Source organism: Sander lucioperca, chromosome 17 (assembly GCF_008315115.2).
Source record: "Sander lucioperca isolate FBNREF2018 chromosome 17, SLUC_FBN_1.2, whole genome shotgun sequence".
Classification (NCBI taxonomy): domain Eukaryota; kingdom Metazoa; phylum Chordata; class Actinopteri; order Perciformes; family Percidae; genus Sander; species Sander lucioperca.
Window position 1 is genome coordinate 6,738,015 of NC_050189.1, and position 23,909 is coordinate 6,761,923.

At 40.8% G+C, this 23,909-nt stretch overlaps 1 protein-coding gene across 12 annotated transcripts; it reads left to right on the forward strand.

Annotated features, from left to right (window-relative positions):
• The first annotated feature begins 912 nt into the window (after nucleotides 1-912).
• On the forward strand, nucleotides 913-12,993 carry LOC116053329 (heterogeneous nuclear ribonucleoprotein C). Of its 12 annotated transcripts, none has more exons than XM_031304401.2 (11): nucleotides 913-1,054; nucleotides 2,759-2,792; nucleotides 3,213-3,314; nucleotides 6,459-6,511; nucleotides 7,339-7,583; nucleotides 10,072-10,144; nucleotides 10,290-10,337; nucleotides 10,819-10,979; nucleotides 11,427-11,540; nucleotides 11,742-11,878; nucleotides 11,978-12,993. In XM_031304401.2, exons 3-11 carry the CDS (start codon nucleotides 3,288-3,290, stop codon nucleotides 12,065-12,067), a joined length of 948 nt encoding a protein of 315 aa, XP_031160261.1. In that variant the 5' UTR covers nucleotides 913-1,054; nucleotides 2,759-2,792; nucleotides 3,213-3,287; the 3' UTR covers nucleotides 12,068-12,993. The 12 variants fall into 12 exon arrangements, with proteins under 12 accessions (XP_031160261.1, XP_031160260.1, XP_031160266.1 ...); XM_031304400.2 differs by having other exon boundaries at nucleotides 3,259-3,314; XM_035994180.1 differs by lacking the exon at nucleotides 913-1,054 and adding an exon at nucleotides 1,105-1,691 and having other exon boundaries at nucleotides 3,259-3,314.
• The last annotated feature ends 10,916 nt before the right edge of the window (nucleotides 12,994-23,909 follow it).

Genomic DNA, 23,909 nt, shown 5'->3' on the forward strand with positions numbered 1-23,909 from the left:
TTGACTGCCATTTATTTTGACGTCACTTTGACAGCGAATAACTTTACATCTAAAGTGTTTAAAGACTCTATTTGTCCATTGTTTATTTCTAAAGAAACACGACAATGTATAAAAGGCTCCATTACCTTGTACCTCACGTTATGGCTCCGTAGCAGACGTTTTTGTAAAAATAGGCTAACGATTGTGTCATTACCACGCAACTTACTGTATAGTAGAGGAATTACCGTATAGTACAGGAGAAGCGCGCAGGCAGTTTCGACTTACATTAGCTGTTTCCGTTTAATTATTAATATTAACTAGCATTTTAGTTAGCAATAATTAGCTGTGTGTCTATGTTATCTCCTTACATATACCTACGCTCTCCGTCTCTGCAAGATTGGGAATGATTGAGATTTCTCTTGGCACAGCTACCAGAAGACTTACAACTTTCAGACACGTTGCTCACGGCACATCTACGTCGTCTCTCTCAGTTGGAGGCTGTGCAGTAACGCTCGGCGCTCACCGGAAAAGTGCTTCTAATGGCCTTCACTGGTCTGCGTCCAGAGAAACGGGATCTGTTGATCCATTCTTATATATGTCTATGTTTTCACCTCACTACATTCTATTGCTATTTCACTTTCAAAGCACTAGTTCGGACGCAGCGCGTGGACATCTCGCTCTTTGTCATGGTTTACTTGCATATCTATATGTTCTCTTAATACATCCATGATCTATATATGTCTAGAGAAATAATAATGTAGCACTCGTTGTGTGGGCAGCAGTCTAACGTATTGGGAGCGTTATTCAAATCGTGTCGTCATTCGCGAGCCGGACTGGCAAACTTATCTGCCAATCCCTGAAGGGTATAAATCACACAGGGCGGTTGAAATATCCAATCAGAAACGAAGACGCAGCAGTGGGCGTTTCCCTGCTTCTGTTGTGTGTATGCGTCGACGCCATTTCGTGTCCACTGGTTTCAAGGTGATACAATCATCCTGCAGAGCCGTTAACGGATCTTTACCTACTCAAGTATAAACAGCGTTGAATTTTACTCGTTTTTAGTATTAAGCTCCTGGTGAGTATTTTTAACCGAGAGATTTTTTTCCCCTATATTTTTTTTTGTTTTTTGACTTTGAACCTCTTTGGGACTTTTTGTTTTTATTTTTTATGCATTTTTCCTGGCTGGTATTCTTGAGACTGTGTTGGCTTTAGTAGCGTACATTTTGTGTTGGCATATTGAGCTGCGCAGAAACTAGTTTTAAGTAGCTTCCTCAACAAGATTTTTGCTTTTGTTTTTCGAATGAGACATTTCAAAACCTCATTTTTTCAGGGCTGCTGTGTTACCTCATTGTTTATTTGATTGTGGTCGTATTTTCGAGGAAAGAAAGATGGAAGATTGTTCCAGTCTTTTCTGGACAGTGTTCAAAACGGGTCGCCCTTTTTCTGGAAATATGTTTTTAAAAGGTTTTTTAATCTCGTCCGGTGTTTTGCCTTCACCTGTAACTCGATTCGCAGTCGTTGACATTGACTCATAAGAAATGTTTTTGTCCTGTTTTCTTTGTGATTTTGGCAGTGCTGAGACAGTATATTTTCTGCAGCAAATCTTTCAGGAGTGATGTAATTTTTCCTCAGTGACAAGCTGGGGCGGCTTTTTAAGGAACATTAACACCTGGGATTGCTGTAGCATTGGTATGAGAGAATGTGTGCCTTCGGTAATTCTGATTAAAAAATCATTTAAGTTTATTTGCAGATGTAGAAACCCATTCTTTCAGTTGCAGTTTATTCTGAGCTGTGGAGCTGCTTAGACCCACGAGGGAGGCCTAAAGAGGGGCCTGCAATGAGCTGGAATCAGGCCTACACCTCTAAATTGTTTTGTACCTTTCTTGAATTGATCATTTTGTAGCTTTATGGCTGATCAGTTGTAGGCCTACACATGTCTGTGAACAACTTATAATCAGATTTGCATCAAAGGTTTACAGTGGAAAGGTAGGGTAGACATGCAGTTGACGATGGCCCCCAAAACTGCAAGATCCCCGTTTTACTCCCTACTGTACCCCGCCTCCCCCTTGGCCCCAAGTGTGTCCTCTGGAAGTGTCCTTGAGTACAAGTCCCTCCAGGCTCCAGGGGCGCTATTCTGTGGCTGACCCTTTATTCTGGCCCCTACGAGGAGGGCAGTAGGCAGTAGGCAGGGGGAAAGAGTGCAGAGCCACCACTTCCCTCAGACTGGTGATGCTCTGAGGTGCACTTTGAAGTTGACACCAGTGTCTGTCTGATATTGTCCTGCTCGTAATGTTTGATGTCAGTTTGCATGTCTACACAAATATGCAGGTTAAGATTTACACAGGCAAACTATAATTTAGTAGTTTATAAAGAGTTTAAACATCACTGTCTGGAGCAGTTGTAGCTTTAGAGGGGGAACAAGCCAGTATCAATATCAGTATCATGAAGTGTAATAAACATCCATTTATTATTCTTTAATTTATTATGAGTTCCGTCTTGTAGTAGCCTGCCTGCAAAGTCTGGCTGATAGCTTTGTCAAACATCGTTCGATGTACACATGCATTATGTTGGTTTTAGATTAATGTTTAATTTTAGCTTCAGCAGAGATTTCTTAGTTGGAACAAATTCAAATGTGATTGTGGGCATTATCATTTGGCAAATCCTTTTTTGTAACTCATTTTCCATACATTTCCCTCCCTGTTTGTGGAAATAATAGTTCCTATTTCATTCTTAGAATGGCCTCTTTTCTAATATTACATTTTTGTTTCCCCCTGTTTAGTTTTTGAAGCCACTTTTTTGAACAGCTGCAAATCGTAAGTTGGTCTCAAACATTTTTTTTTTTGTTTATTTTTCACCTCAACTTTTGCATCACTTTTTTTTATATTCCACTTTAGTTTTTACCCCTTTGTGATTCAGCCCATTTCTTCCCCTTTTGAATTTCCTAGAGCAAATAGCATGTAGTTTTTATGTGCTGTGAAAATAGAAAATCAACTGCATAATTTTTCAGACTGTTGACACTAGTGGCCTCTTACAAGAGCTTTTCCCACATGTTCCCAGTTTATGTTAATCTATTGCATAATGCTCAGTGTTTATTATGAGAAGCCCAATTTATAGCTAATTGCTGACTCAACACTCCCTCAACTCCCTCCTGCATCCAGCCCTTGGATTAACTACTTGCACTGGCAAAGGCGAAATAAGTGCTGCCTTTGCTTTGTAATGTGTTTTTTCCTTAGTTTGCATGCCATTGATGGAGTCAAATCTGGTCTATTGCCCACACAGACAAAAGATACCTGCTCTTGATAATAACAATGATGTCAACATTATCACCCCCTATAGTAAGTTTGTATCCATTAAAATAAGCATGCCTACTGAATACCATTAATTACTAACATATTCAGTAATCACTGTCATGATTGTATTTGATTAAAATGCCTTTTTCTTACAGTTTTTATGAAATCCAGATATTTTCATTGGAAACAGTTTTGAGGATTTCTCTCAAGCAATTCTCAGTTAAAGAGCCTTTAAAACCTTGTTAAATATCAAAGGTTAAGCTCCATGCACATCTATACAAACTGCTCTGTCGATTTGTCTCGTCTGTCTTCAAGCATGAGTCCTGACGGCTGCAGTTGCAGTGTCTTTCACAGTCAAAGCACAAACATTAAACCAAAGCTCACTCACTTAACTGATCAAATTTAATGAACCCACTTGCCAGCCAAAATTAAACTAAAGATTTCCAGTGAACACCATTATATGTCTGGAAGTCTCAGCTACAGGCCATCACACAATAAAGCCCAGATGAGGCAGAGGATAGGAACAGTTATTTCAGTTATAACTAAACATGTAATATTCCATGAACGGACTCTTAATATGAGGGGCCACAATAAGCATTTAGCCCCTAATTAAGATGTCTAATTTGGAATGAAAATACCAGGGAGACCTTACAGTATAGTGCAATCCACTATAATAGCCCAGCAATAAGCACCACCTCTATGAAGCTTACATTGTTCAGTTTATTGAGAATATCAAGTTTTCATTCAAACTGATGCACTATCTGGCCTTGTTTCTCTCCCAGGAAGTTACCAAAGAAACTCAATAATAAGCATGGTGAATGTCAAACTCTTATTAAAGCTGATGCATACTGCCAACATACTGTAACATAGTTATGTTTTACAGACCGCTCCCAAACGCTGCCAAATCATATAATGTTGAATGGAGAAAAAAAGTCTCCAAAAAGTGGGCTGCATGTGCCAAACGTATGAAAGTTGGTCGAGTCGATCATCATAACTGGCAGAAAAATAAAACACAAAACAGGATATTTATTTAATGGTGACTGTAGATGTTAAATCAACACCTCTTAACAACCCAAACAAAAACCATATATGGGCATTTTTCATCCACAGGGGTTTTACATGTTAATTGTTCCTGTTATTGTGTCCACCTAATATGAATAAATACCAAATTCTCCAATAAATGTTTTTTTTTCCCCATAGTCTTACTGGCTATGTTCAGCATCAGTCTCTGTCATGAAACTCACTGGCTTGTATATAAACCCTGGATATTCCCCCTTGAACCCCAATATCCCACAAAGAATTAGAAACACTCGCTAAGCTGCCTGTGATAGTCCCTATTAAACACACCCAATGTTGTGGACATCCCGTCAGCTTGCAAAGCAACAGAAACATCCCGGCCAAATCATGTAGAGGAGAGCAGAGCACTATAAGCTTTGGCCAGGCAGCCTGCTGCAAACCATGTAATCCCCTGCTAGTAGCTACCGGCCAGAGAGAGAGAGGGACTTCTGCTGGGTCACAGTTTTAGCCCAGCTGGCAGCAGCGCTGTGCTTTGGCAGGTGAGATATGGCTTGGTATACTGGCTGAAGTGGTTCATTGAATAAGATTACTTGCAGGGTTGAGAGGAAATTAAGAAAATACAAGATAGACACCCAAAAGGTCTATGAGTACTAAAGTCAGTGTTGGTGTGGGGGTTATGTGTCCTGATGCTGAAAAGAAAATCCCACAACTAAAAAAAGCGAATAATGTAATCGACAAACCCTCCGGGGGTGGACAAAATAACAAACACTTTGCAGTAGGATAAGTGAATATTTTATTTCCGAAGCTGCATGATGATCATTGTCTATGTCAGTAGTTTTAGTAAACAAATACCAAATAAGTGCCTCAGTGCCTGCCCCCTGCAATGTTGCATAACTTTGCAGGGCAGCGACAATCAGGCTTCTTTCTTGTGTTAAATCTGACATAGGCTACTTTTACACTGCTAATTGTGCAACACGCTAATGTGACTTGCTTGTGCAGGAGCTGCCGTTTTATGTGGAGCAGCAGCAGAGATGTCTCAAAAATCATCAGGAGGCAGGAACAAGACCCTGAACAACATTTGTATTGCTTGATAAAAACTACAGGGAAGATACCTAGCTGGGTACCCCCTCTCTTTTTCCTGCTACCAGTAGACCCTCACAGACTAAAAAACGCAAGGGGATCATAAAAACCATAGGTTCATGTGCTGTTATAGGATATTGATACAAGCTTTCTGGTATGCTTTTTTTTTTTTAAAGATCATGACGTGCAGCACAAAGGGCCCCATTCTGGTTTACATTGACATAAGTAAACTGGTTATGATCCGTTTTTTTAAGTAGCCTATCCCGTTTTTATGTTTGAGCATGTACAAATCATATCCTGTTAATGAGACCCCCCCTCCCCCCCAATACGCTAGTTGAAGTAGTCCCCGAACCGTAATGCACGAGCATTCTTACGGGTTAATGCCGTGGGGTTAATCCAGGTTACTTGCCCCGCCGACCATCTGCGCAGGCGCGGCTTCAGCCAACTGACGTAACAGAATAAACAAAAACAATGGCGGCAGCGATAGCGTCGCACTTCCACAGCGATGAAGAAACGGAGTTTTTTCTCTCGGTAATGAAAGAGGCTGAATATCAACTTCGGCCCTGTGCTTCCCGACCGCGGTCTGGAAGCTTAAGCAGGAATGATTAAGGCGCCTGCGCATATAACATGCAGTAACAGGGGTACTAGTATTTATCATGTACAGGCCTACGGGGATATGAATAACAAGATTTTCGGTGTAAGGTTAGGAGATACTCGTGTCCTTGTAAACACACTGCCTGTGTGACATTATTTACCGGATTCAGTGAAGTGGTCTTTATTGCAGGGAGATTTCAGAGTGTTTATTATTTTCTTCACCCTCTGTAGAGTCATAGAACAGGGAAGTTAGCAGTTTCACAAATGTTTTGTCATAACAAACAACCATTTATCCCACAGGTTTTTATAGCCACCTCCATTTTTTTAAAAACATGTTATAATCTACCACCTCCTGACCAACCGCTTGTCATTTTTAAGCACTTCTTGGGTTTGCCAAAAATCCAAGAAAGAAAAAAGAGCAAACTTTTTGGAGGTGTAGTTGTCTACCCACTGACTAAATCTCTCATAGTTCCTCGACAACCCTCTTCTCTCCAACAGAGTCAGACAGGCAGGCAGACCTCCACCAACCCGAGTACAGACACAGACATGGAGTGAGTGCTGGCTGCTTCATGACCTGGTCAAACTGTCTATTCTGCTGTCTCATATCCACTTTTAGAGGCTCCTGTCTCCCATTTGAAAGTTCAAACACACATTTAGTGTGTGTGTGTGTGTGTGTGTGTGTGTGTGTGTGTGTGTGTGTGTGTGTGTGTGTGTGTGTGTGTGTGTGTGCGTGCGTGCGTGCGTGCGTAAAATATACAAAAGTACCCCTCTTCTCTGAATCCACCTGTATCGTAGGAGGCAGAAAGTAACACCTTGAATATTTGTAATGTGTATATCAGTGATTACAATGGCTTTTTGTTAATATAAAGATTGGTACAAGTGGTTGTAACATTATTATCAGGTAAGGGATTTAATTGTTCAATTTATTAACTTGATCGACAGAAAATGAATTGCCAAAAATTTTGATAATGATTAATCGGTTAAGTGATTCACAAGCAGATATTCCAGCTTATTAAATGTGAGGAATTGCGCTCATCTCTATATTACATGACTTTAAATTTTATGTATTTTTGCTTTAGACTGTTGGTTGTAAAAAAAAAAACAAGCAATTTGAAGATGGCCATTTTCTGACATTTTATAGACTCAATAACAGCTGCATCCCTCTGCAGACTTTCACCCACTTTAAGCCCACTTTTCTTGTTTAAATTAAACATGCTCAAAGTGTTGTGGTAAAAGAGCTTCAAAACTTACAAGGTCAAAACTCACATAGTGCTGGATGCAGAGATATATAAATTTTAGGGCAAAACAAAAGTAATATTTGTTTTTCTTCTTCATCCCTTATCCATCTTCCATGTTCACCTCCCTCGTCATCCTCCAGCCCGATGGCCAGCAACGTGACCAACAAGACGGACCCTCGCTCCCTCAACTCCCGCGTCTTTATCGGCAACCTCAACACCCTGCTAGTCACCAAGGCCGATGTGGAGGCCATCTTTTCCAAGTACGGCAAAGTCTTGGGCTGCTCCATCCACAAGGGCTACGCCTTCGTCCAGTACGCCAATGAGAGGAACGCCCGGGCCGCTGTGGTCAGTGAGGACGGCCGCATGATCGTGGGACAGGTGCTAGGTGAGGTGGAGGGGGGTGGTTGATAAATAAGAGCTGCAAGGATGGAGATACAAAGTCAGGGAGTCCAATAGTGAGGCTGAGTTCCAAATCACATACTTTTTTACATTTTGACTTTTTAGAATGTACTGCAGTTGCCCCTACAAAGTACATACTGTTGCATGCAGTATGCATACAATAGGGACATACTATATCTTCATAACATTGCACCTCGAACTTTGACCCTCTTGCTCATATATGCTGCGCAAGGGATTGTGGGAATAGAATAGTCAGAATAGCCAGAAAATCATGCCGGCTTGCATACAAAGGCTAACCAAGTAAGTGTAGAAAAAAAAAAAAATGTTTCTCTAAGTATAAAGTCTGAAGTCACGTGTAATACAGACATGTTGAGTTGTTTGAGCTGTAAGAATTATTCTGAAAAATTGTAATCAAAATATGTTAATACATGGGGATTATATTGAGAAAAGAAGTGCAACTTTCTTATCAAACCCAACATATTTTTCTTATTATATTGTACTTTTCTGTTTTTGTGTAAGGAAAAAAGGCTAACCAGAAGTGTCTAAGAAAATGTTTTTCTCTAAATATATAGTCTAAAGTCACATGTGTTATACCGACATGTTCTTAACTCAATATTCTCTGAGGCAGCAACCTGGTAATAAAACGGTTATTCTAAAGTGTGCCCAGGGGCTAACAGAGCCCCCTTCTCTATGCTGATTTTGAATTAGGGCTGCAACTAACGATTATCTTCATAGTCGATTAATCTGTCGATTATTTTCTTGATTAATCGATTAGTTGTTTGATCTATAAAAATGTCAAAACATGGTGAAAAATGTGGATCAGTGTTTCCCAAAGCCTAAGATGACGTCCTCAAATGTCTTGTTTTGTCCAAAACTCAAAGATATTCAGTTTACTGTCACAAAGGAGAGAAGAAACTAGAAGATGTTCACATTTAACGTGCTGGAATCAGAGAATTATTATTTTTTTTTTTTAATAATAAATGACTCAAACGATTAATCGATTATCAAAATAGTTGCCGATTAATTTAATAGTTGACAACTAATCGATTAATTGATTCATTGTTGCACCTCTATTTTGAATGACAAGATAAGTGCTTAGATACATTGTGTTTAAATACAAATATGTCACAGACGGCTCTGTGTGCAGGATGTTGTTTGCAAGATAAATTAAATATGAGCTCACTGAGTCAAGAACTGACTGTTTTTCTTGTCCACACAAGTTAGAGAAAAACATTCCACAGAAGAAGAAAGTCAACCAAGGCTTCACGATTCTTAGATTACATAGTTTCTATAGTTTAGTTTGTTTCATGATGACTAAATCACCAAGTGGGTGAGATTTGTCAAGCTTATTTTTATATGAAATTCTACATATCTGGTAGTACAGATACTGGTTGCCTGGTAACCTCATGGTGACAACAAGTCTCCAGGAAGTTACTGTGCCAGCGCTGTGTCAATGTTTTACTACCCCCGTAACAGCAAAGTTAAACATGCTGCTCAATCGTTCTCTAGTTCCTATACCTGCTGGTTTCAGTTCACGGTCCCAGCAGTGCAGAAGCCTATCCCAGCATGCATGGAGCCAAAGACAAGGACATGGACAGGCCATCAATCTGTTGCTGGGCCTAAACACAAACAGAATAACATATATTCACTCTCACAGACACATCTGTCGCAGTTTTAAAGTTTTCAGTTTCTGTTTAGCAATACAGACAGCCGAGCCGAGCTGCCCTCTAGTGCTCCAAACAAGGAATTTAAAAACAACACTGAAAGGAAAAGTTTAAAGGATTGTTTTGTACAGGGGATATTTAAAAACATCAACATCTCACATAAAGTAAAGACAAAGAAACAGCTGTTTTCTGGTCCATATTAGTGAGTAATTATTAGGGGTGGGGGAAAAAAACGTATGCATTGTGATATTTTTAGAGCCGATTTTAAAAATCGATTATTATTTTTAAAAAATATTTTCTGTTTATACAGTACCGCTGACGGCGACTACATCATATCTGTTTCCAGCAAAACAGACCAAAAGCAGAAAATGCAGAAAATACATTTTATGTACTTCTACAAATTAAATAAATGTCAGACTCACTGACGTGGGATGTGCATTCTTTTCAGAAAACAATTAGTTTTTAGAAATGTCTCATGATATATTGTTTGTGTTAAAGAAGGAAACGAAAATTGCAATACTATCAAATCGCAATAAATTAAAATTGCAATACAAATCAAATCAGCACCCATGTATCGAATCGGGACAAAAGCATATGGTCCCAGCCCTAGTAATTATTTGCAAATACCACCTGGTAGGGGCTCAAACCTGCGTTTGTCCTCCAAAATGAAATACCATCGGTTGATGGGAAGGCGTGATAAAATGTGTTGATTGAAATTCCACACTTTCAGGTTCATAACATGCTTCTGGCTCTTACTCCTACTCCTTGCAACTCTAGCTCCTCCTTGACTCTGTGTTTTTCCTCCCCCAGACATCAACCTGGCAGGCGAGCCGAAACCTCACAGATCGAAGACAGGGAAGCGTTCTGCAGGAGACATGTACAGGTGTGTACACACTCGATTATTCTCACAACTACAATTCCAGTAATCCCGCTTTCCAACAGGTCTCGAAGCGCAAAGTCAGAAAGTATAACTTCATGTCAAAGATGAGTGCCCTTTGCTGTAGTTAACCTTTCTACCCTCTCCACAGTTCATCTGTTGATTTGGACTATGACTTTCAAAGAGATTACTATGATAGGTAAGCTGTATATTCTTTATATTTTTAAGAATAATTGCTCATGTGTGTTATCTATATACCTGTTATCTGTTGTTGTTGAAGTCCTTATTGTCCAGAGTGCATAATACCCTTGCTTTTATGGTTTATTTATGAATAACCCTAATTTCTACACCTTCAGTTTATAGTTTGGGTCAGCTAAGGGTTTGTTCAGTAATGCAGTTTGAATTAAGCTTTAATGTGTCAATGTGCAAATTCAAAGGGCTACTTTTAGTACTTTACTAACCAAATATTCATGAAAAATCAACATTAGATGCTGACAGCGAAACACGCACGCACGCACACACACACACACACACACACACACACACACACACACACACAGATGTAGTATTCACACAGATGGATACACATTTTCTGTTATTCAGTCTCTCTGTCCGTTGTCACACACATTCACACACACATTTCTGTGGCACCTTCATATTTTTGCACCTCTGTATCTCAGGATGTACTCCTACCAGCCCCGGGTGCCTCCTCCCCCTCCACCTCTGTCCCGTGCTGTCATTCCCACAAAGCGTCCCAGGGTCAGTCTAAGTGGTGGAGGGAGCCGACGAACCAAAACCAGCTTCTCTTCCTCCAAGACCAGCCAGAGGACCTCCCGAGCGAGTAGGTAGCACAATTATGAAGTCAGCTGTCCCGTGCCGCTCCCATCACAACCGCATCCATGTTGTAATAGTCTGGCTAGTCCGCACAACATTGCGGGATGGGAGAAAAACATGCTCTGGTTCATTGGGTCGCTGAGCATTGGACAGAGCCACCGTGCCGCTGCAAAATAGCCACAGGAAGGAACTTGTTTTGGTGAAACGTGTACGCTCCAAAGTTGTTTTAGTCGTGCAACAGAAAACTCAGATTGGACAGATAGTCTAGCTGTCTGGATTTACTCTGCAGAGATCTGAGGAGCAGTTAACCATAGTCCTCATAAATTAACTGGAGTTTAAAATTCCAACACAAAAAAAGTGGAATTTCCGGCGGGACCGGAGCAATCCTGGAAGTGGAACATCCTGGATATAGGCTAATGTTGTAATGACTTTTCTACTGCTTTTCCTCCCACAGTGAAGGTAGATGATCTGCAGACCATCAAGAGAGAGCTCACACTGATCAAACACAAGGTGGACTACCTGCTGGAGAGCCTAGAGTGCATGGAAAAGGACCACAGCAAGAAATCAGGTGGGCCCCAATGGCTTGATTGTAGCGTAGAGTTCATACGCGCATGAAAGACAGAAAATGTAAAAGATGTGGAGGTTTCGTCTAATGCAGAGATTAGTTCAAACAGAAAAAAACCCTTTGTAAACCAGCTTTGTGGTTACTGTAAGAGTTGCCTTGCTTTATTCATCACATTCTTCCCACGGTCTCCCTCCATTTACTCAGAGATGAAGAGCTGCCAACCAGAACCAGGTGAGGTGTCCCCCCTCAACTCCTCCACCTCCAGCAAGAAAGATGAGAGCCTGAAACGGGGCCTGAACGACTCAGACGAGGAGGGAGATCTGCTGGATGATGAAGACGAGGTGAGGAGTGGGGGTATGAGATGAGGGAACCAGGGCGAGAGCTAAGAACTCGTGTGTGATGAATAAAGTGTTGTTTGTCCACTTTTCTCTGCTGTGCAGATGAAATGCAGAGGGAGAGAGGAGGAGGAGGAAGGCGAGCAGGAGGAAGGAGAGGACGACGGAGATAGCACCAACGGAGACGAGTCCTAAACATTACACAGGCACACGAACGCATACATACATACATAACACAGATTGTGTTTGAGTGTATCTCCACACCAGACTTGTACACAGTGGTCATGTCATAGCTGCTGAATTGACTGGACATTTATAAACAGTGTATTGTAGCTATTGCTTTCTCTCTTACACACACACACACATACACACATTCATAAATATGTCAAGTACTTGTTTCTGGATTTTCCAATTTTCTTTGAAGTTGGTAATTTGATTTTTCCTACTTTTTCTGACATTCTTTTATTCAACTTTTTTATGGATATTTTCTGCCACGTGTAGAGAAAATGCAAGTTCAGTTGAGGATAAATGCAACATTGTATAGCATTGTATGTTTTAATTCAGGGCTGTAAGCCACTCCAGTGTAACATTGACTGAGAAATTGTTTTTTTAGATGACCGTTTAGTTGATGTAAAAAGAAAAAGAAAAGAATAATTGAACAAATTACCACGTGGCAGTAGTTGATATGACAAGATTTTCTCAAGTGCAACGGTTTGAATTTAAGTCAGGCTTGAGACAAAATACCAGACATGGTACTACAGTCTAGGCTTGAAAATGTATAAGATTTAAAATATATTCCTGATCTAGCTGCTGTACAGCTGCCTCCTAACCAGCAGGTGGCAGTGTATCACAATAACGGGCCACACAGGAGGACTTATTTCTGTTACCCTTCTGCTTGTCAGATAACAAGAGCATGTAGAAAACCTCGCATCAGGCTGCGCAAATGCTGAGACAAAATCCCCATTGCTCTGAAAAATAGTTTTGTTTGTCGCCGAGGTGTTGCAACCTGGATTGATCTTGACTATGTAATGCAGTGCTGTCCATGTTTGTCGGTTTCTGTTGATGTTTTGTTTGTCATTCGACTGCACTAGTCAAAGTGAATAAACATGTTTTCCAAGTTGGAACCTGTACGAGCTCTTTCTAAAAACCTACATGGACGCATTCAGGTGCAGTGTAACATTTCTTTTTACAATTACCACTTGAAATGATAAATCACTTGCAGATTACAATGTAGTACAAAATGTGAACCCTACCATGGTACTGCATGCTGTGGGTCGTTTGCGTGCAATTAAGGTGGAGCTTTATAAATGGCGAATGGAAAAAATAAATGATGGGTATTGCAATAGAATGAGAGTGTTATTAAAATATATGTTGGGTGGGTGTAGCTTTTACGTTCAGAGCACACAGGTTGAGGCTGGTTTGAACTTGAAGTTATTACCTCGCAAAAATTCTTGCTGCACAGTCTCATGTACCTTTAGATCGAGTCATGCAGGCTTAGTTTTGCTTTTATTTGCCCAGGTTTTAAGATATGTGTTTAAAATGTTTGTACAACAACTCTTTGTCAGCAGGGTAAGGCAAAAGTCTAAAAGATGGATATCTCAAAACAGGTTTTTCAAAGTCTGACACTGGGCCCCCTCAGACAAATTTGTTCTTCGATTTGGGGGATAATCATGCTCAAAATTTTGAAGCACAGGTCCCACAATGCTTTGGGAGATGTAAACAGGAAGTATAGTGTGTAAGCTGATGTGGGCTACAACTTGAGCACTGTTTTTGTTGCTTATGTTTGTTTACATTTTGGCAAATAAGCCACCATTAAAAGTATGCCCAATTAGCTGTTACCAATTCCTGCTTGGAATACACCTATATACATGTATGTACATCTGTACTATCACTTGATTACTTTAATAGCCTGCTGAAGAAAACTTGAAATAATGATTCTCAGGCAAGCTCTGGAGTTTTAGGAGCGTTTTTTTCTACGATTTCTAAATGAATTTATGGACGTTTCTTGCGATGGGCATCGGATATAATGATACCACCTTGAAGTGTAAGTCACACTGAACGTCAACATACGTGTATCATGTATGTGTGTTCATAGTTGACTGAGTTATGTCAAAAAGGAGTGATATTTGATGCAAATTCTGGCAATCGGCGCTAAAAAACACAATCATAGCTTTGTAGTCTCAAAGTACACCTGTAAAAAAACTTGCTAATTGCATTCATAAGTACCTTGCTTTTTAAACCGCATGCAGGATCTTTGCCTCAAGTCTCTTCCTCTGAGCCTCACAGTTCAAAATCATCTGTTTTATTTAGTGAACAGGTGCAACAAAAACTATATGCATGGGGCGGCCTCTAGCTCACCCAGTAAGAGCGTGCAGCCTACGTTGGCTGAGTCCTTTGCAGCGGCCCGGGTTCGAGTCCGACCTTTGCTGCGTGTCATCCCCCATCTCTCTCCCACCTTTCCTGTCTATCCACTGTCACTGCAAATAAAGGGAGTAGCCCCCAAAAAATAATCTTTAAAAAACTATGTGCATGGCTAAATAGGCTACCATTTGAAGTAAATTATATGTTTTAGTTTGTAATTTAGGTGATCTGACCCCTTAAGTTACTTGAACCTAATCAAAAACATGTTTCTTACCTAAACTCTGGAAGAGTAAACAGCTACTTGAACAAGCGAAAAAGTCGTTCGTCCAAAATTTCATTACCAATGACCAAATAGCAATCAATACACAGCTTCCTTATTAATACACATCCTGCCGGGAGTCTGCTGAGGCCTTGTAGCTCCGTAATAAAGGCAAGAACAGAGAGCCGGCAGGGATCAACAGGAAGGAAAGATGGATAATCAATAAGCAGGCGTCTTCAGGGTGAACTGTGATTAACTTGGGAACAACAGACAGAGGGGGATGGATAATGAGAGGATATAGAGTGAACAAACCACAACAGTGGAAATGGTGTGTAACAGTTGAGTGATTGCAGAGCAGTACCCTTTGGTTAAGTGTTGTCTAAGCACTTGTGGTTGTTCTTGTGCAATGTTTTATTGGATAGAAAATGTTGTATTGCTTGTCACTGAAAATATGTGTGCATTTTCAAAGAAACAATATGGCTAGGCCTACGTTTAGATGATCATATGAACAGATTGTGTAGTTGATTCCCATTCCACAACAGGCCTGAAACATTGCCGCTCTTTAATTCTTTGCAATGAATGACAGCACTTTAAAAAGAAGCCGTCAAACAAATCTAAATCAGATGATGCATTTGACCTTGAAACATTCACTCACATCAAATAGGCTGTATAAGATGTAAATGCATGCACGACTTTAGCTAAATGAAAATTAATGAAATTAAAGTAAGCACAGTGCAGTGGGAGGTTCACGCATCGGCAGTTACAGTATATGGGAAAACATTGCCCAGCCCAGACACTTAGAATATTAATCTGAGCCTGTCAGTGGCAAAATGAGCACTTTTGTGAAGGTAAATACAAACTGGACAATTGTCCTATTAACTTACATTGTAGCTTGTGTCGCCACTGCTGAATGCAGTGATCTTGCCTAATACTGGGCCAATGTCAAAGATTGTTGTTCCCATCAGTCACTTAGACACAAAAACATAGGAAAATAGGGTCCAGGTTGAAAAGAGTTCCCCTTTAAGAAACAGTGTGTACAGGTCAAAATCACTCAGCAACAAAACAACAGGTGCAAACCTGAACTCATGGTGGTCACTTTGTCATGTCATGGCAGGAAATAGCTTTAATGACTTTAATAATGGCTGCATTCCATTTAGGTTTGCCAGCTGAGCCCTGTGCGAGAGATGTTATTAGTTACACCTGTGTGACAAATAACAATACTAATGGCAGCCTCATTGTGTGACAAGTCTAAATGTCCACCATGAGAGCAGTTTGTAATTGTTAAAGAGACAGTTCGCCCCAAAATCAAAAATACATATTATTCCATTTACTAGTAGTGCTATTTATCAATCTAGATTGTTTTGGTGTGAGTTGCCCAGTGTTGGAGATATCAGTCGTAGAGATGTATGCCTTCTCTCTCCAATTAATGCAACTAGATGGCACTTGGCTTGTGGTCCTCAAACGCCAAAAAAATACAACCAAACTTAACAGCAATGTCTCTTTCCAGAAATTATGACCCGGTTACTCAAGATAATCCACAGACCTGGTTGTAAGCAATTTCATGTAGCAGACTGATCTCAATAAGTGGCGTATGTATGACACGCCAATTCGTATGCCACTTTGGCGTGTTATCAAGACGCATAATCACTTTTTAGGGTGTTAATCAACGCCGTTTGGCCTCCATTGACTTACATTACCTTGTGATTGCATGTCAATTTACGCCATAGCGAGTAGTATGAAAGCCCGAAAATCCTCATAGGGAGGTTAGTTGGGGTGGAGGATGGAGGATGGGTCAAACAACACAAGACTTTCACCCAGGAGACCAGGGATCGTGTCCCATGTGTCACATTTCCTAAACCCAACCGTCGCTCTTTTGTTTTCCTAAACCCAACCGTCCCATTCTTCTTTTCAGAAACCCAACCCGTTGGCGGTGGTGGTAATTCCTCGAGTTGTCTTTCCTGCTCCGTCTCTGTGTCACTCTTACACTGTTGCCCCTGGCAACCGATAGCGTAGGATCCCAAAATGGTGGGCGGGCTCAGACACCTCCCAAATTGTCATGTGACAGCAAGCTACCATGACGTATGTCCTCATTCTCAATACGGCATAGACATGCACGTGAATAGCTCAAAATGCAACGTGCTGTATACGGCAGACATACACGCAGTGTAGACATACATGCGGATAGCTCAAAATGCAACGTGCTGTATACGGCTGCAGCGTAGACATACATGCGGATAGCTCAAAATGCAACGTGCTGTATACGGCAGACATACATGCAGCGTAGACATACACGCGATAGCTCAAAATGCGTACAGATAACACGCCACTTGGCTTTAGAAAGTCATGGTGTCAAATAGCACTACAGGAAACAGGAAAATATGTATTTTTTTTATTTTAGGTTGAACTGTCCCTTTAAAATACTTTGTAATTAGTGCTGCATCAACTAGACAAATTGTCACTTTTATGAATATACTGTAGAGCAGTGGTTCCCAACCTGGGGTCCGGGGACCCCTAAGGGGGGCGGCAAAGATCACAGGGGGGCGCAAGTCTTTATCTGGTTTGAGGTTGAGGTAAAAAAAATAATATTTGCACATGTTAAACAAATTATGATAAATATATAATGTATACAAAAGTCTGTATAAAAACTGTATATTTTTGTTCCCGCTTAAACTTGTAGGCAGGCTACTTAGTAGGCCAAACCTCCGGGACCTCTTAACCTGGGACCCTTGCTGTCATCAGGTCAGCTGCTAGCTGCTAGCTGCTAGCCGCTATCATCCTCGTTTTTCCTGCCGCCACGGCATCACTATTTTATGAACGAAACATGGCGGAGAAACGTAAAAGTGCTGATAACTCCTCTGTATCAAAAAAGAAAGTAAGGGAAAGTTACCTCAACTTCGGTTTCGGAGGGGGGGCTCAGCTTTTCTTAGACACAAGTAGGGGGGGGCGCCAAGGAAAAAAGGTTGGGAACCACTGCTGTAGAGTATGAGCCATACTTTTTCATCACTTCAGCCGGTTAGCTTAGTTTGGCACAAAGACTGGATTGTAGGTAGCTTTTGTTATTCTTTGGACAGAGCCAGGTTAGCTGTTTCCCCCAGTTTCAAGCCTTTGTGCCTAAGCTCACCGGCTGGTGGCTGTATTTACCAAACAAACATGAGGGTGGCATCAATGTTCTCATCTAACTCCCAGCAAGAAAGTAAATAAGTGTATTTGCCAAAATGCCTAACTATTCCTTTAATCATAAGCTAATCCAGTAAGTATTGATTTGGTGATTAACACAACATCCAGAAGTCATCTTAAAACTGGGCTTTTTTAGGTGTCTAGTGTACATATAACACTTTATTAACATACATATAAAAGATTGTATTTCAAGGTGAACGGGATACTAACTACATGTTAAAACAGTGGCTGTGGCTACAAAAAATGTCAGCACTATTTAGTAGCACTTGAGCTTTGGGACAGTGCTAGTTTATTTGGGTCCAGATGGGGCTGTAAGTTCAATATAGTGATTTTTTTTTATTAATCATTAATCTCTCAGTATTTTTTTCATTTGATGTTTTTATTATTTACTCTATTAAAGTGTGCAAAAGTAGTTTAAAATGCCCATGAAGTTCCCAAACACATAAGGTCTTCAAACTGATCGCACCAAACAGTCCAAAACCCAAAGTTCTGGTTCATAGTAGTTTTGGGCATTTTTGCTTTTGCATACAGTAGCAATGAAACAATTAATCTAAAAAAGAATTATCTTGATTAAGTTTCTGCTCATTGACGAAATAATTGACGACTTGTTCCAGCATTAGTGCCACATTTTGGCTACCTGAAAATCCATTCCTGTTGCTCATTTAGGCCTAGGCCTATTAGATTTTCTTCTTTTTGTTTTTCTTTCTGCAGTGCATACTGTATGTGAGAGCTGTGGGACACAAAAAAGTTCTCCTCTTGTCAGACCATTTAACACGAGCATGTTTGTGATGAAAGAAACATTCCTCTTTTTTTTTGTTGAGCCTGTCGTGGCTGCACTTGGTTGCACTTAATTTAGTGTTACAAAGAAGAGGCCCTGTGTGTGTGTGTGTGTGTGTGTGTGTGTGTGTGTGTGTGTGTGTGTGTGTGTGTGTGTGTGTGTGTGTGTGTGTGTGTGTGTGTGTGTGTTGTGCAGCAGTTTCCCTGTGACTAGCCCCCATAGCTGGTGTGAATATAAATGAGTGAGAAAGAGGGTTTCCACCACTGAACACAAAAGGGGGAGAAGAGGAGGAGGTCGAGAGGAGGAATTGTTGCTTCAGGCTGTTTTGCCTCCTGCCTCTTTTTCTCCCTTTGGCCATATTCACCAAAGGAAGGAGAAGTTGGATTGTCTCCTTCCCTCTCGTTTCTCTCACAAGTCCCTCTCTCTGTCTTCTTTTTATCTTTTTTTTTTTTTTTTAAATCTGTGCAACCTTTGAACATCCTCATCCACTATTCTCCCTCTGTTTCTCGGCTTCATCTCGCCCTACATCACCCAATTACTATTTCTCCCTGTGTCCTTCCATTTTCCCCATTCATTCCATATTTCTGTCCCTCTCCTTCTTTCCACTCTTTCCTTAACCATTTAACTTTCCTTCCAATCTTTGCTTCTGCCCCTCTCTCGCTCCAGAGTGATTGTAGTCTGATCTGACTGTAGCCTCAGATTAGATCCGACCCAGCGGCTGTAATCAGCCCTCAGCGTGTCTGCTTCGCACAGATAATCTGCCTGTGTTCAGGAACAGAAAAAGATCTGCCAGTGCATCTGTTTTCCACCGTAACACACTTATACATGTACAGCGCGACGATGCGGCTGCTTGTGGCTGAGAGCACTGTGTAGGGGACATCAGTGGTACTAGAAACAATATTATAATGTGAAAATACTAAATGAGAAGTGCAAATCCTGCATTCAAAATCTCACTTAAAAGAATAATTTAACATTTTTGGAAATAGGCTGATTCACTTTCTTGCTGAGAGTTAAATGAGAAGATTGATACCAATCTAAAACAACAGTTACAGATGACTGGGTTACATCATCATCATCTATAAAGCTCTAAAGCTTTCCAACTACCTCACAACCTTTCTCCTATTTAAATCTTGTAACCATCTGCAGCATGTCATAGGACCTTTTTTACATACAGTACAGTATTAGGGGACCACTAAGGTCTATATAAAAGCATCCAAAAAGCAGCATGTCATAGGACCTTTAATGATTAGATATCCCATATATACTGCACACTGCCTCTAAGCTGAACAGGTCTGGAATCAGGTGCTATGCACATTTGAAATAAAAGGAACTGCACATAGCTTTCACTCCTTGTTACAGACGTTGAAGCTTAAAGGTCCCATGGCATAAAAATTTCACTTTATGAGTTTTTTTTAACAGTAATATGAGTTCCCCCAGCCTGCCAATGGTCCCCCAGTGGCTAGAAATGGCGATAGGTGTAAACCGAGCCCTGGGTATCCTGCTCTGCCTTTGAGAAAATGAAAGCTCAGATGGGCCGACCTGGAATCTCCTCCTTATGACGTCATAAGGAGGAATGTTACCTCCCCTTTCTCTGCTTTGCCCGCCCAGAGAATTTGGCCCACCCATGAGAAAGAGAGAGAGACATCATGGCTTGAAAACAAGCGAAGCATGGCAGTTGGTCAAGGCCACACCCCCACCCTCCACCTTGCCCCCCCCCCCTCTCCTCCTCAATAGCTACAGACACAGAAATGGCACTGAGTAAAGCTCATTGAGGGACTAGCTCTAGTGCCTGTAATTCTGCACCAAGGATGAATTTCAGGAAAGAGACTTCAGATACTGTATTAGGGGACCACTAAGGCCTATATAAAAGAGACTTCAGATACAGTATTAGGGGACCACTAAGGTCTATATAAAAGAGACTTCAGGTACAGTATTAGGGGACCACTAAGGTCTATATAAAAGCATCCAAAAAGCAGCATGTCATAGGACCTTTAATGATTAGATGTCTGTGAATTGTAATTGTTTCAATTAGTTCCATTTGCTTGATAGTTTTTATGTATGCTGGTTGCATGCTTGTCTGACTTTAATTGTTTTTAGTTTCTTGTAATCCCTCTTGAAAGAAGAAATCTTTATTACCTGATTTAATAGAGTTACTAAATATAACCACTTTTTTTTTAAAGCATTTAAAAGACCTGGGGTTTGTTTCACAAAAGCGCCACAGAAAATGATTATCACACACATGGCACAAGTACAGGTATGGTGTTTTTTTGGATTAGTGAAACATGTCAACATGAACACGAAAGGAAATTATCTCATGTTGCAAATTGCAGCTTGCATGTTCTACATTTAGTGAAACAGACACCTTTTTCCACATCTAAACTGGGCCTTTCTGTCCATATGGTCGACGCTTGTCTTCCGATTTGTCATGTTGCCGGGGCCAGTGCTGCTTTCCAACACATTAATATTCATTGAAATCGGGTTATTGGCAACGGTTGATGATTCTGCCTCTTTGCTTTCTTTCCTCTCGCTGTATCTCTCTTCTATATTCCTGTGTGTTAGCAAGAAAAGGAGAAGATAAATGCAAAAAAGAGGAAACTAATGGGAATTGGAAAGAGGGGAGAGAAAGAACTGAGACGAAAAAAAGGCAGATAGAAAGGAGTTGGATAAGCAAGTAATGAAGGGGACAGAGAAAAAGAGAGACAGAGTGAAAGAGACAGCGGTGACATCACAGACACTTTAAGTAGGTCAGGTAAGAAGTTGTGATGTCACTTACATTGGGCCCACTGGGCCAATCGCATGCAGGGACACACCCCCCTTGTCCGCTGCCAGAGGAAAATAAAACTGCACCTCCCTTTCTGCAGCTGTCTCAAATCACAGACACACACAAACACATGCAAACATCCATGCTGCTGTAAAGACCGACATTGACAGTAACAGTATGCTACTATAATCTCTGAGGAGATCCAGTAAGTTTTACTTGTTTCATGTCTCTTCTCCTTCTCTTTCCTCGTCCCCTCCCCCTGCCTCCTCCCACAAACAACAGCTCTCACCAAAGCCTCTTTAGATGGGGCTAAAGAAGACGTCTGCGCCGCTCACTGCAGTGGAGCTATTTCTGATGTCCTTTTGATTTTTAGCATCAAACAAATCCACTTGTCTTTAATCAGGGCTTGATAGGGATGCATCCACGTGTGTGTGTGTGTGTGTGTGTGTGTGTGTGTGTGTGTGTGTGTGTGTGTGTGTCAGCAGTGCTTGGCAGATTTATACAGGCAAGGGTGTAACCCGAGAACAATGGGGAAGATGAGATAACTTAACAAAAGCCTTATTGCCAAATACATTTTACAATGTTAAGGTACAGCGTAGAAATAGAAAGTACAGGCCAATACACAAATCAACATGTAGATTTTACAGCAAGTTGTAAGATTATGGTATGTGTAACTCACATTTCTGAGTGCAGAGAAAAGAAAGCCTATAGTTGGCTCAGTTTCTCAATTTTATATTATGCAATCGTGATTATCAAATGAAATGAGGCACTTGTAAGGACTCATACTCTACAAGATCAGATGTGCACAAGGTATGAACTGAAACATTATTGTAGAATAGAGCCATACCATTCAGTGACCCTGCGCCCAATTTCATGGCATGGACTCAACCATTCTCACCTATCTTAATTCATTCCCAATCATGGTCAAAACTCACCTGACTTCACTCACTGCTAATCTTGGCCTACTCCTATTCATTTGTCCTGGCTGGCAGCAACATGAGGCAGCATGTGAGGGCTTTCTGTCCTCACAATTCAGAGGCAAAATCCTATGGTTGTGCGTGAAAGAAAAAAAAACCATAACCGTCAAGCTTCATCATCTGCCTTTGCCCTGAATGTGTGCAGAGTAAACAAATGGCTTAAACGGAAACCCCTGTTGTCCTTCATACATTCTTGCCGATATACCATGGCGATGCTCAACTCCTAAAAAACAATCCAAAGATAGAATCTACAATTATAATTTATACATTGGATATATGTGCATATTTTTGTAAGTGAAAACAAGGCGTGCAAATCACAAATATAGAAAACACACACAACTCGTAACATTAAGGCTGCATGAGTAATTCAATGCAAATTCACCCTGTTACATAAGGAAGCAGTTAAAGCATTCATAGCATTCCTTACTTTTTATTAATTGCCATTTGCATCAATGAAATACACTTAAAGATGCACAACTACTACGTCTTTATTTTTTCTTTTGCATCAGGTAAAGTTTAAGGAAAAGACTTGAAGACTAAACGTGTTTAACATTCTAGGGGAATAATGCAGTGAGAGAAGTCTGTAGCCGGTGTCAGTTGTGCACACATTGTCCCCATCTTATTTTTATTAGGTCACAAGATCAATTAGAACAAAACAAGGTGTCCATCAGAGGAGTGTGTGGCAAGTCAAAGTGTCTCTGAGCAACACACTGATTATCTTCCTTGTCATTGGCTGTCTATTTCCCGGTTAATTACAAGGTGAGTATGGTTCTGTAAAGTGGCTCTTCCCCTATACTAAGGATTAGATCAGAATATACGTGAGTAGGTTCTGACTGGCCCATTAAAACATGGTCTATTTGTTTGTTTGTTTTAGTTTTGAACAGCTTTCATTCACCAAAGAGTTTTGCATTTCTCTTAACTTAGATCCTTCTGTCTAAGCTAAAACATGCAAATCGCCTGATAGCAACAGTATGTTGCAATTACACTCACTCGGGCTAAAAGCATAATCTCACCAACATAATCAGAGTATGGTGTGAGTACGGGTGTGGCCTAGCTTAAATGTGGGTCTGTAAATGTGGATGCCGTTAATCACTCTGGATAATAAGTGTGAGCTCAGCGCCTGAAAAGCAAATATTGTGTTGTGTCTGTTTCAGAGCATTGTGGAGTGACAGTGATTTGCAACTATAGTGTGATCATGCAAGGCTTGTATCGTGTGGATGCGCCGACAGTTTTGTTGTCATTACTTTGAATTCCCCATGGGGGAGACTATAGCACTATAGCTTTGAAGTGACGATTCCAATCCAAATGTTGCAAATATTGCCAGAATCCACAAGAAACATGTTAAGATAAAGTGCATGAATACGCAAATGTTGAAGAAAATTTCATTGAAAAATTCTCCTCAAATCTATTTCTATCCTTTCTGCAGAACATTGCACTGCCTGGCTATGTGTGAGCTGTTATATGCATTTAGCAGGAGTCATAATTTGGAAAAACAGAAAGAAAGCCAGATCATTAGGGTCAAGGTTTTTTTTCCACTCTTATTTTCTTCTCCTTCAATCAGCATTAACCCGGGTGGACTGCTGCCAGCAAGAGGGCGACTGTGGAGAGTAATAGAGGGGTTGTGGGGGGTGTGTGTGTGTGTGTGTGTGTGTGTGTGTGTGCGTGTGCGCGCGCGTGCGTGCGTGCGTGCGTGTGTGCAGAGGGCAGATGGGGTCACCAAGTCA